The sequence below is a fragment of the Leuciscus leuciscus genome (genome assembly GCF_965113295.1).
Source record: "Leuciscus leuciscus genome assembly, chromosome: 7".
Classification (NCBI taxonomy): Eukaryota; Metazoa; Chordata; class Actinopteri; order Cypriniformes; family Leuciscidae; genus Leuciscus; species Leuciscus leuciscus.
Genome location: NC_138731.1, coordinates 40,571,430 through 40,585,745, shown reverse-complemented (window position 1 = coordinate 40,585,745; position 14,316 = coordinate 40,571,430). Strand labels below are relative to the sequence as shown.

The following is a 14,316-nucleotide window of genomic DNA, read 5'->3' as shown; positions in this document are numbered from 1 at the left end:
TGTGTGGTTTATTTGTCTGTTTCTTTATATTTGCTTTGCATATGTGAGGAGGAGGGTCATATCTTGCATAACCAGACTGTTGGCATAAAGTTTGGTCCAGTTGACATTTATTTTGACCAAGCACTGTTTACTTGGAGAGGAAAGGTCTGCCTGATTGTCTGATTGAACAGGAAGCCCCAAATGACAAAGAATAATTATATATTTATGTATATATTATATTTATAATATTTAGTTTTAATAAATAATAGTGATTAGAGAGAATCCATAATCAGTAGAGTTTATCGGCTAAAAGTTAGTGTACAGTAAGTGCTTATGAAGTTTGAAGTCTGTTTGAGGTGTGGTTGACAGGAAGCATATGTGTTCTGGCTTCTGAGCAGCAGGATCTCCTGTACACACACTTTCCTCCCCATAAAAAAATGTACGGTACAATTGAAGCGGTTGTTTAGTACCAAAATATGCTATAATGCATTTGGAAGTGAAGGAATAGGACTTTTCATCTTCAGTTAACATTGTTCAACAGACTCCAGGTAAGGCACAAGCCAATGTGCAACAGTGATTTACTCGCACTCTCAAAGATGTGCAGTTCTAATTTATCACATTAAGTTTAATAATGATTAGATGATGATGATTCCTATGGAGTTCAGTGTTGGTATTTGTTTTCTGTATGGAAAATTCTATACCACCCACTCTCTTTATTTGGTGGTGACCCATTTTTACAGTGGCTTTGTTAATTCTGAACACATGCTGAGTATTTTCTAGCTGTGTTTTTTTATCTAGCTGCTATACAAGCCTGTGGCCATGCAGTAAGCTGAGGAGTGTCATGCCTCATTTGGATACGGTCCTGCAGCAAGCTTTACTTTAGAAGTGGTTTGCCGTTCTTTACCCCTATTCAGCTTATGCAGCTACAGCACAGGTCATTGCTTCATATGAGTTGCAAGCTGCTTTCTCCTAGCCTCACCCTGGCAGCGCCTTTCAGCAAAATTTCATATCCAATGGTCTGTCTCCCATTCTGGGGACTTTCTTCAGATAGACTAGTTTGTCATTAAGGAGGATTTATGTCTGGTATGTAATAGAGAAGTTTTGGGTGAACATGGGTGGGTGAAGTGGTTGTATAGCCCTGTGGGGTGCTGGCTAGACTGGGTTTGGCATGGAGATGAGCTTGGCAGGGTATAGCAACCATTATAACTATGAAGGACATGACCCCCACTTTTAGAAATGACTAAACTGAACCCCTCCACTTTTTGGAAGATAGTCATTATTTTTTAAAAGGTTTATTTTTCTTGAGTGCAGTCCAAAGGAAATCTACACTTGCATTTATGAAAAATGTGAGTGGTGTTTGCCGGTGCAAAACTCGCTGCTGCAATGCTAGCATGTATACTGGGGGGTTTCCAGGGTGTAACTATGCCGTTTCTAAGGTGTTCTACACTGAAATGTTGTTGCTAGGGTATTTTGGATAGTTACTTCTCTGCTCCCAGACGTAGAGGGCAGTGCTTAGGGTTTTTCCTCCCTAAGACTCCACTGTTTCCCTCTGTCCACCCTGAGTCCCTCTTCTCTGGCTCAGCTCCCAGTCTTTGATTCTTGTCGGTATTTCTCAGGTTTTGCACGTCCTCAGTCTCCTCCTGCTGAAAACAATGCTTTCACATGGGCTTCTTGCTTTTAGGGTGTGCCCATCGAATATAATTGAGCTGTTCACATCAGGGTCTCTTCTGAAGTTCAGATCCTGTACAACAACAAGCCTTTGTAACTCTAATTATGGAAGGTAAACAGTTTCGGAGCCTAACAGATTGTGAAGTCAGTGACAGATTGAAGCATTTGATGTTCAATACTGTTGAAGAGTGAGACGTCTCTTGAAGGAAGTGAACTCCCTTTGCTTTTTGGGACGGGACTATGATTTCCTGAGATTAATAGAGTAAATGGATCGAGATGGAAGCCAAGAGGTGATGATAGTTGTCATTCAGCAGAGGAGAGAGAATAATGATTCGAAGCATATGAACCCAGACTCCCGCATCTGCTCAGATGACTGATGTGATTATACTGCATGTTCAATCAATTTATAAGTCACAAGTCACACAGAGTATTTTTCATTGATAAAAAAAAACAACAGCTTTGTTTTCAATAAAGCAAGTCTGTTGCTCTGAATAGGACTGGCCAATTCTTTAATATTTACAATGTTTGTGATGAGTTTTCTTGCATTGTTACATTAAGAAACATATTGAATATCACAATGATTTTAATGCACTTTTTATTTGGCCATTAAGACCATATCATTAAACAAGGTTTGCAATCAAAAATGACATTAGTTTAAGTTCAATTAATTTGATTATTTTTCTTTATTTTAATGAACCAATTCAAAACTGAATCAATCATTACTCAGAAAGGCGGTTTTTTTATTTGTAATGTGTTCAAATGTTACTAAAAAGCAACATATTTTCTGAACAAATGCATAATGAAATATGTATTGAATTGAAATCATATCATGCTTTGCAAATTTAAAACTTTTTACCTACCATACCTGATTTTGTGAAGTATTATGTATTTCTTAGTGTACAGTCAGCACATACAGTATGACATGATCGCTTGGTATTTCTCTACAGTCACAGAGCTGACCTTTTGTTCCAGATGTTTTAAGCCGGTGCTTGACATTCGGCTCATTTCTGAGTTCATGAGGAGTTAGTCTCTCTCACACAGCGGGATCATTGACCCCAGGAGACACATTTTGTGATGTGAACACATGTACCTGACTTACTGACAAGAAACACCAGAGCTTGCATCATAGTATCAGATGTTAACTTATGAGCATGTCCAGATGGGATATGCAGGAATTTCTGTGGAGTGGATTGTTAAACGGAGCAGAGAGTATAGAGTCTTATTGATAGAGGAAAGCATAAAAAATCTGCCATAATATTTAATTTCAGCATAAAATGCCACTCACAACTTAATAGGATTCTGTAATGTGTAAAACAAACAGATTACAGAGTGAAAAAAGTCAATATTCAATGAATGGAAAAAAATAAGCTTGGTGGGATTTGGGGGCTTGGTGATGTCTACGTAATAGGAATGTTTGAATTCTGTGTGTGGTTTTACCTTCAAGAGAATGTGATATTACAGTGTTTCATCTCACTATCATCTATTATGTGTGCTATACGAACTTGAGACTTTATGTAGGGGTTATGATGGTACACAAGCTTTGACCCCAGCTTGTCATAGGACACGATGAATGAGATGTCTACATGGTGAAAGTGAATCTGTACGGATTACTTGGGGTTCTGTAGCTCTGATATTTGAGTAAAATGAGATTCAGGTTCTGAATTTTTTACAGGAATCATTTGCAGGGGCATTTATGAACACCAGGTCTTTGCATATCACTATTGCTTTGCTTCTCCATATGGCTTAATTTGGCTTAAACTGTTCTACATCAATGCTAGTTTTTGTGATTTTATTCCTTTATATACTTCTAGACTAGAAATCCATGCAGAATTAATGTTATGTTAAATGCTTATCATACCGCAGCTCATATCGATATACTGGTCTCAAATGATTTCATAATCTCAGTATGATTTAGTTTGAGTTCTGATCAGCTTGATACTTTTGAATTGAATTGAATTGTTCAGAGTTCTTTAGTAATAGAAATACTTTTCTTTTTTCATTTGTTGATACCTTTAATGCACACTTGAAGCACACTTGAGCTCTAGTCTAAAGTCAAACGCTCGTCGTTTGAGAGAACATGCAAAAAGGAGTTAAGCACACTGAAGGAGTTACACACTTCTGAACATCACTTGCACCCTGGAGGGCCATTTGTTCTGGTGAAGTGTTTTCGCATGGATTGTGTCTACAATCAGAGGCCGAAGAACAACCCAGGCTCACTGGAAATACGTGACTCTACATTTTTAGACTCTACATACAATTCACTCTAGTTTCCACCTAAAATGAACACTAGAGGCAATACGTTATTTATTTTCACACAAATTATGATTACATGGGCAGATTATCGATTAATAAAGACGTAGATTTTCACGTGGTTCCTTGCACAATACTGTGCTATCACCTCAAAACACCTTTACCATGTGCATGATTTGTAAACTAATATATTTTAACATTACATCACATATCCAGCTCCATATGTATGGCTTTTCTGATGTAGTAAAGTTGCACTTGGTACAGTATTGCACTTGCCAAACGGAGCACTAGGGTATTCAACAAAAGAGCTTCAATCCATGTAAAAACAAGGTAAAATTATGGTTTCTTCAGCAAATGTGTCTTTTATATCACATTTTCTTTCTTCAACACTATTGGTTGGGTTTAGTGTAGGTTGTACGTAATTTTCAAAAGCGATAGTGTTAACCTTTTAACATTTCATTTCCGAACTGCTGCGATATGTACTGTACATCAACCAATGTAATAAAATGTTGGCACAGTCATGTTTACCTGTTTCAGAGATAAATGAACGCACTTTTTAGCACCACTCACTGGGAATTTCACTTAAAAACTGCTGCGGATCATGCAACAAGAAGCTTGATATTATTTTTTGCAAAAATGTCGACACAGGCGTGTATTTGTCTTGAGCCTTAGTTGCTGAAAAGCTTGTCTATTTGGGATTTCTCTGTTAGATGATTACTCATCATTCATGATTTATGTGTTCCTCTTCCTACTAAATTTTCAGCATAGATACAGTTTGGAAAACAAACAGCAACACCCAAACTGGTTGACATGGAGTAATCAAGACAAGGTGGAAAATATGTAAACAGCAGGCCAAGTGAGTAACAGCATGAGCCATTAGTCCCTGGAGAAAGAGCAGAAGAGAAGAGAATACACATGCTGAAAACAGACAAATGATATTAGTTTTATTAGAAACAGACTCTATCATGACATTGGCATTGCCATGAGGGATATTAGAGTGTATTATGAGTTCCTCCGTTGGGTGGAGCTCAGTCAGACAACATATTGTTATTGAACAAACTGGAGTAAGATTGTTTTCAAAGTGACATTGCCAACTACTCGCCTGGCGTGCCTAATACAGCGTTTTTGCGAATCCGTGTGAACGGGGATTGTTTTGACAACATTGCTGTCTATATGCAAAACTTTTATGTTTTTTTGTACAACGTTGTCGTGTAAAAGTCAGCAGTCATGCACCAGTCATTTCTGTTGCAGGCCCACAGGAACAGCATTAAAGTTCCTGTCTGTTCTCCAAACCCAGAGTATTCTCTCTTACTGTAATTGTTGATTATTTTCATTGCTTGGCATTCGTTGGCTAGTCTGCGTCTCTAGGAACTCGATATGTGGACATAGTCATCACTCCGCCAGAGTGTGTGAGTCTGCATGTTTTTGATGAACGTATGTGTGTACATTGTTGATTCGAGCGGTGTTGGGTTCCTGCGGTGAGCCTGCCTATGAGTAGGCTTGATATTGCGTGACCTTATTGAATTGGTCTTCACGGATAAAACCGTCTGTTGAGAGTCATAAAAACAATTCCATTCCATGTATGGAGTCATTGTACAGTCAGTTTCACAATGCACATCCACTAACAATGCATTAAAGGAGTGGTTCACCCAAAAAATTATTCACACTCACGTTGTTCTAAACCCTTTATGACTTACTTTATTCTGTGCAACTTAAACTAAATGATGTCCATGAAACATTGAACTTTCATTGTACACTAACACATGTTTTGGCTAAAATAAAATAAATAAAATAATAATAATGCTACAGTTTGCACCAATCTTCAACATTTATTCTTCTTATCCAGTCTTATGCAAAGCATGCAAATCCACTACCCACTTTTTAAAGTTAAAAGAGTAAATTAACTCAAAAAGTTAAAATTTAAATTACACATATAATTATCAACATTATTATGTCACCATAACTTATTAAAATAATGTTTGCAAATTAAAATGTTTAATTGAATTGTAGTTGTGGAAACAACTGAATTATTATTTTTAGAATGTATGCTAATAAATGCTTTTAAAATGTCTTTAAAAAAGTCAAAAGGTTTAAAAATGTCAAGAAGTTGAGTGAATGATGACAGATTTATTTATTTATTTTGGGGGGTAAACTATCCCTTTAAATACAAGTGTGTTTGGTTAATCATAGCATCAACAACTTATGCACACACTGTAAAAATAACTACATGATCAATAAGTTATGAAAACATATTTTTACATTGTTTTAACTCATCAAACTAAGTGAAGCAATTTTCATCATTTTTTTATGTTATACAAGTTTCAACTCATTTTTTAAAAGTCAAGTTTAATGTAATCCAAGTTCATTGTACTTGTAATCAGCAACTTCTTCTTTTTTTTCTTTCTTTTTTTTTTTTTTTCTTACAGTGCAGTTCTTAAAATGTGCCGACTCCTCAGTTCTAATCTTCAGCATACAGTGGTGGCCAGAAGCGTGTCCGGTGGAGATATTTGTTTTTAATGACCACACAGGTTAAATGAAACCCTCACAATATAAGAACATATTTTATATGTGTAAATATAAAAAAAATGAGGGAAGAACAAAACACTAAACTTTAAGGCATTTATCTGACAAAATTATTTAGCAAAAAAAGGGAAACTAAAGCAACAGTTTAATTTTATTATGCACAAAAACAAAAACAAAACAAAGAAAAAGAGGTCAAAGAAAAGAGCACACATTGACTACGACATAATTTGTTATTAATATTCAGTTGGTTCTCTCTTGTTTTTGCATGTGTTCATAAATTATTTGTTTGACAGCCTGGTCGTATTGGAACAATTTGGCATGTTTCATTATCACAAATAAAACTATTAAATTAAATTAAATTCAACTTTATTCTGGACTCATGGTCCACTATAAATACAAAACAAACACACACACACACACACACACACACACACACACACACACACACACACACACACACACACACACACACACACACACACACACACACACACACACACACACACACACACACACACACACACACACACACCCCAAATAGAAAAAAAACAACAGTTTAAATAGGCTTTTTAAAAAGACAGCTGTACCAGTGCCTCCACAGCTTGGACTGGTAGCGGACTGCACTACATCTAATATTTGAAATAATTATTTCATTCTCTGATTAACTTTCGCAAAGTTGCTTGTAGAGTGTTAATTCGAGCTGTGACAAACATTTCACTCGCACTTGTCCATCTTGGTCGCTTAAAAAGCAGACCACAAGCATCATTGTAGGCCACCAGCAGCCTTTGCAGAATGGCTTTTTTATAGTCAGTCCAAAGATGGGCCGTGTACGGAAGATGTGCAATATGTCTTAAACAGAGTCATCTTAACACTGTCTGTACAGTGTCCAAACTTCCGTGCGAGAGTATTATTAACCTGGGCATACAAAGTTACACATTGTCTAAAAATGTCTTCATCATCAGACATGTCCTCTGTGAAGATATGCACAAGATACTTGAATTTCCTTGTGACATCAAGAACAACATTTGACAGAAAGAAGTCCGGAATTTTTATAAACTTGTCTTCCTTGGTCCTACAGACTCTTAGTTGCATTATACTGTATGTCATGTTCTAGACCATAAACTGAACAAATGTTGAGTAACTGCTGTAGCCCAGCAGAGCTCGGACTAAACACTACGAGATCATCTGCATACATCAGGTGATTCAGAACAAAATCCCCAGCCACACAACCAGTATTACACGCTCTGAGTTTGTCCAAATACAAGTTAAAAAGAACTGGGGACAAGATTTCCCCCTTGTCTCACCCCATTACTAACTTTGAATGGAGCAGCCACACTGTTCCCCCATTTGATCTGCATTGTTTGCTGTGCATACCAGTATGTTAACATACGTACTACATATTTGGGTAAACCTTTTTGGATTCATTTAATAAATACTTTTCTGTGGTTTACTCTATCGAATGCATCTAAGAAACACATACAAATGGAGGAGCTCTGTTTTTATATTTAGCAATTATCTCTTTAAGAGCATATATACACATGTCTGCGCCCAGCATAGCTTTAAATCCAAACTGGTCATCCGTAGATTTAACAAATTCTGAGATCCTGTCCAGCAGGATTATTTCCATATTTTTTGACACTATGCTGGCCAATGCCATTGGTCTGTAATTGTCAGAACTGCCAACTTTCCCAGTTTTGTCTTTGACCACAGGAACTTACAAGACAGTTAGCATTGAGTCAGGTAAAAAACATACAGGAAAAGCAGTAAAACAGATAGAAAGCTGTGGAGGCAACCTCGCGCCTGCAAACTTTAAATGCTCAGCAGCAACACCATCCAACCCACTAGCTTTATTATTAGACAATTTGCAAATTGCTTTAAAAACTGATGGGATTATATCTGTGCTGTCAACTTCACTTACAATTGACTCCAAGCATGACTATGCAAAATGATTACAGATACAGATTACAGACAAACTAAAACAGATTTATTTTTATTTTCTTTATAATATTTAAATAAAGGGCGAAGATGTCAATTTTCCTAAGCCTGTCATCACTTTCGGCCACTACTGTACGTGAGGATTGAGTGAGCTGTGTTCTATCAATCATTACCACCCCGCCGCTTAAAGAAAGCCTCAGGAATTCACAGTTTGTTGAATGTGCGCTCCATATGTGACTATGAACGTGCGGTGGGCTGCCTGTTCACACACCTGCCGCTCTGCAGGGCTCTGATTGGCCCCTGCCTCTCTGCAGGACTCTGATTGGCCCCTGCATGTTCCAGCAGGACGTTCCTCCTCGGAATCACGGGAATGTTCCAGTGTGCTGACTGGAAGAATGGTTCTTGTTTTTGGGACCACTTGGGCTCTTGTGTCATGCTCGACCTGGCATTTATTGTTCATTACACTAGTTGCAGACATTAAACACCATCCTGAGTGTTACTTATAGCCATAACAATGCTTATTACAGGCAGCACCAAGAGGATCATTAAAGATAATAAAATCCAGGACAGGAAATATGTCAGACTCATAACATGCCAACATCTAATAGGGGATTTTTGCAGGTCTGCGTTCTTTGTTTGTGTTTCTGTTGTTGTTCGTAATCAAAGATGCGTGTATAGTCTTCTGTTTTGATGAAGGTGTTAATGATCGTGTTTACTGTACATGCACATGATAATTTAGATTTAAATTAGAAATGCGATTATGTACGCATCATGTAAACGTGTTAACCTGATTGCTTGATTAAAACAATATTTCAGTTTCTAGAAATTCACATACTGTAAATCGCCTGGCATATGTCTATCAGAATTTTGTGTCATGTAAACATCTTATTAGGAAAACATATTGTTTATTTATATCGATGTATATCCAAACAAAGTAATTCTGAGTGCTAGTTGTGAAATGTCACAACATAATATCGTATATATTGGTAGTAGTTCACCACAAAGGTGGCGCCCTACGGTCTCGCAAGCAAGCGAAGTCCACATCAAGTGCTGCATTTGGGACATGGCCAATCTCTTGCTAGATGGGATAGTTGTGCTTTCCCTCTGCTCTTCTCCTCCTCTTTCGTCAGGCTTGTCATTAATGCTGGATTCTGCATCCCACATCTTACCAACATCTGGTACGAGATACTCCGAACAGACATCTCACTTTGAAGCTGACATCTTCTGTATAATTATTTTGATATAAGCAAACAAAACAGCTCATGTTTTCCAATAGGATGGTGTGCTGAATAAAAAGACCTTCAGTTGTTAGCTTTGTGGAAACCACCATCAGAAATGCTGATTAGATGGCATGAGTGCACATAGTCACGCCCCAACAAATGATTGTCTGTATTTTTAGGAGCACAAAGAGCTGTATTTTTCAGAATCAACCTGGAACATTATGATTCAAGTTGTTTCCACATGAAACAACAATTATTAGGCTTAAGAATGGAAAACCGGTTACTTATACACAGGAGTGCACATAACTGGTAAAAATAAACGATGTGTAGCAGAAAATGTGGAGCGAAGCGCTTTTGAGTACCAAGTACCAGGAACACGTTTACTTACTGGAGTAGATGTCTGGTAAGATAGCAATCATGATGATAAGTGTGTTCATTAATTACTAGGGGATCGCTGTTGATCCGTGATCTGTACGGACCAGGCCCCACGGTTCGGCACACGTGTGATTCACGGACCAGCTGCTAAGTTTAACCATACTAGAGTTAAAGTCTTTTATTTGGACAGGGTTTGTCTTTACAAATTTACACATTCAAACAAATTTAAACACGGAAGAAGAGGTGGAAATGGGGACTCGCACCAGAGAGAGAGAGAGAGAGAGAGAGAGAGAGAGAGAGAGAGAGACTGGTGGAGAGAGGTGGAGGGTGTGTGAAAGAGATGTAGAGAGAGAGAGAGAGAGAGAGAGAGAGAGAGAGACTGCGCCCGAAGACCAAATTGATTCCTGTTTCGCATTTACTTGCACTTGAACGGTCACACAGTTATGTCATAAGTGAACAGTTGAGAAAGAAACCGTATGTGTGTCAGTATATTCGGTGTGTGTATTAGGTCTTAAAGTGACAGCAGCCTAATATTGCTGCTGTTGTCTGTGTCATTAATGTTAATAAAAAAAATAAAATACAGCTTTAACAAAGATAAACCTATATTTAATTTATACAGTGAACAAATAGTGTTATAGTGAGGAGAGCAGTCAGTTTATTAAATTATTATATATTATATTATATTATATCATATCATATTCATAAATTTTTTTAATATGGTGTTCAGAATTTTTATTTATTTTTTGTGTGGGGGGGGGATACATTATTTGTATCAGTACACAACAATTTTTTGAATGGTCGTCAATAGAGAAAGATGCTGTTTGTCCACACGATGTATTTATGGAGTTATTGAACTACCTGAATGTAACCAGCCAAGCCCTGACCAGGGGGTAATGGCAGTTATGCATGTTGTTTCGGCTGTGACATCACTGCTCCCTGTGGTTGTGTGAGGCTGTTTGTCAGTGAAGGGAGAGAGGTGTGTAATCTGAACGGACCCCTCCGACTGGATTCAATAGAGAGCACATTGTGCCGTGCTTCTCGGAGTCTTCGTAGGAGCATGTTCACTCCAGTCCGACTTCAAAGAGAGAAACACTGAGAGACACGGCTGTTACGCTAATAGTTTGTGTGCCGTTCGTGAAAACAGATAATGTTATCTGCTCTCGTCATCAGAGCTCAGATAAACCTTTGATAAACCAATTTGTTGTGAATTTTTTTTTTAATAATTTCCATGTACATTGGATAATTACATTGCAAGGATGTTTTTTACGTCACTTTACATTGATTATGTGGTGTAGGGCTGCACAGTTAATTAAATTAAATTGTGGTTATTGCCTTATTAAACAACACAACTGTGTGATTGAATGTAGTAAATATATAGTCATAACTTAACATTTTTGTATAATCGTTCATTATTTATTTATTTATTTATTTATAAGTAAACCCAAGAAGTTTTTTTTTTTTACTTTGACTTTTTATTTTTTAAATTAATTTCAAACTAGTGTACTTTTTTGTTTATTTTTTTAATTTTTGTATTAGTTGTTTGAATGTTTTATTTATTTAATTGGATTTATTTTATATTTTATTTAATTTCCTTTTTTTTTTTTTTTATAATTTAATATAAAAAATAAACGAATCATCTCAATATTATTGTCTGACCCAATCAAACAGCCCTAATGTGGTGTTATCAGAAAGGAGAATCAGAAAGTTTGTATCCTGAGGGCAGAAGGTTACAGCCCTAAACCTGTCAGTATCTTCTCAGTAATTGCTTTGGTTCTGTCTGGTCTCAAACAGCCCTAAAGCCAGCGTTAAATTCCATGCTGTTAGTGATGCCTGTATGATCATTTGCCTGTTTTCCTCAGAAGTTTAAATGACCGTGTTTTTTTATTTATTTTTATGGCTATTTATCTCTAAGATTAAATTTAGAAAATCTCTCTTATCTATTTTGCGCTTCTGTCTAGCATTTATTTATATTGTTTTGATTTGCTGCTTTGCTAGGACTTGTATTTCCTTCAGGACCAGCTCTACAAATCTAGTGTTGTTGTGTTTTGTCTGAAATCCATCAGATTCGGGGCATCTTTCAGAAAAGCACAGACTGCTGGATGTAGCTCAAACACAGGCTGTTTTAAAGTGGATTAAAGTGTTTTGTTTTTCACAGCTCTTCACAGTTACACAGTTACTCACGTTTCTGAGGCTCTCCTCTACGTAACTCAGTTTGCCTTTGAGCTTGTCAACTCATGTTAAACCTGTAAACTGAGAACTTGATAACAGCTAGAGAAGGAGAGGACTGATGAAGAGGCTTTTTGTCTGTCAAAACCAAGTCCAACCCACAAAACCTGCTGGGAATTTCAGCTGGTTTTTTTGTCATTCTCCTTTTCTCAAATGTGATTGTCATTACTGTAAACTTTAAAGTAATTCTATACTGTGAACCCTTTTATTTATTTATTTGCATTGCAGTAATTTCAGTCTGGGTAATTATTACTATGAAACTAATGTCACAATGCCAAATATCTTAATGGTCCTTAAAATAACCAATTTTATTAAATAATTTTATTTTAGGGTATTTATCAGCCGTGAAATATTTAGCATTCATCTTTATTTCTTATTCTTATTCCATTGTGATCACGAATAACTGACTAAATATACAGTGTGTATATATATATATATATATATATATATATATATATATATATATATATATATATATATATATATATATATATATATATATATATATATATATATATATATTACACAGTACGGTGCAAAAGTCTTTGTCTATATAGATTAGAAATTTTGACAATATCATATGTAATTATCAACATATGATAAAGTTTATCCATGATAATCTGGTTGTCTGTCTCAAAATGGCAAAATATCATCTGATTAATTGGCCTGAACAATTCACAGTTCTATCACAAATTAAGTATTACATTTATTATTACATTTAAATAATATTATAATACAATTTAAAATGCTGCACACACGTACACACACACACACACACACACACACACACACACACACACACACACACACACACACACACACACACACACACACACACACACACACACACACACACACACACACACACACACACACACACACACACACACACACACACACACACACACACATATATATATGCACACTCTTTACAAAAAATACATAAATAAATCACCATATATAAACATTCTAACGTTGCCATTCCTGATGAAGTTATTGGCCAGCTGATGTGTAACTTTGTTTTATTTACTCACCAAAGCCATTTTTTTCCTTTCATTTGGCGCTTGACAAATGTTAATTTTGGACCTAATGTATATTTTTCTAAGTCCCCCCCCCCCTCTCTGTTCCATAAATGCTCACTTAGAGCAAAAGGGAGGGAGAGGGAGAAAGAGAGAGAGAGAGAGAGAGAGAGCAAGAGCAAAAAAGGGAGGGCAAAAAAGTGTGAGGGAAAGGAGAATGTCAGTAGCCTGCAGCTAGACTTGGCAGATTCCCGTGCCGTGCGCTCGTTGGGTTTGAAGGTGCTGCGTCTGGATCTGACCTGCTCTGGAAGTCCATAGCCATATATAGTGTGAATATCTTTTATGATCCTCTTTTTTTGGCTAGAGCGAACAGGGAATGTGAGTCAACATTTCAGCCTTTCTCAAGGAAGCCAAGAAAGCAGACGTGTCTGCGCACACATCTACACACACTCTTCTGCTGGCTGGATTACACTGTGTGTTTGAGAGAGGTGTGCTGCTCTGCCTGTGAGTCGGACCGGACGATCCCGTAAGACTCTCTGCTCAGAGGAGAATGCGGCGCTGGGGCTGACAGAAACACACACATACACACACACACACACACACACACACACACGCTGAGGATGGCCACCGCTGTGTATCAGGTAAGGAGATGGTGACACTGCTTGCTGGCGCTGAGAACGTTGCCAGATATGTTGGGAATTTTAACCTCATTTGCTCTCGCAGCTGCGCGTGTATTGCAGTTTGTTTGCTTGTTCTTTGTGAAAACAGAGCGTGTTCTCAGGCGTGTTTAAGGAAAAGCTCAGACTGCAAAACTTGTGTGTTCTGTTCTGTAGAAGTGAGATGAGAACTGTGAAGCTGCTCTTGTTTATTATTTCCCCAGTCAAACTGAAAAGCGTGGGACTGCTGTGGTGATGTTGAGAGATTTAACCACATTAAACACTGGCTTTGAATGTGACTCAATGCTTCACTGTGATTTTAAAAGGAATAGTTCACCTGCAAATTCAAATTCTGTTATTTATTCACCCTCATGTTGTTACAAACCTGTATGATATTCTTTCATGATGTTTTGGAGATCAGTTTGTAGCATCAAACTCCACAAAATGACAGAAAACACAGTTGAA

At 37.1% G+C, this 14,316-nt stretch overlaps 1 protein-coding gene and 1 long non-coding RNA gene across 5 annotated transcripts in view; one reads left to right on the top strand and one right to left on the bottom strand.

The window, feature by feature from the left end:
• The window catches only part of tns1b (tensin 1b), a 238,213-nt gene that overhangs the window by 107,453 nt on the left and 116,444 nt on the right, over positions 1–14,316 (top strand). Inside the window, exon 1 of one of the 4 annotated variants that reach the window (XM_082174595.1) lies at positions 13,315–13,836. The exons of the other annotated variants lie outside the window; for them this stretch is intronic. Coding sequence (XP_082030721.1) covers positions 13,816–13,836 — 21 coding nt within the window. The 5' untranslated portion in view covers positions 13,315–13,815. Of the gene's footprint in view, positions 1–13,314; positions 13,837–14,316 lie in introns of those variants that run through there. 4 annotated transcript variants of the gene reach the window in all.
• Positions 2,497–4,590, bottom strand: LOC309502444. Its single transcript, XR_014207286.1, has 2 exons — positions 4,451–4,590; positions 2,497–4,342 (listed from the first exon to the last, which is right to left on the bottom strand). It is a non-coding gene; the product is annotated as an uncharacterized lncRNA (long non-coding RNA).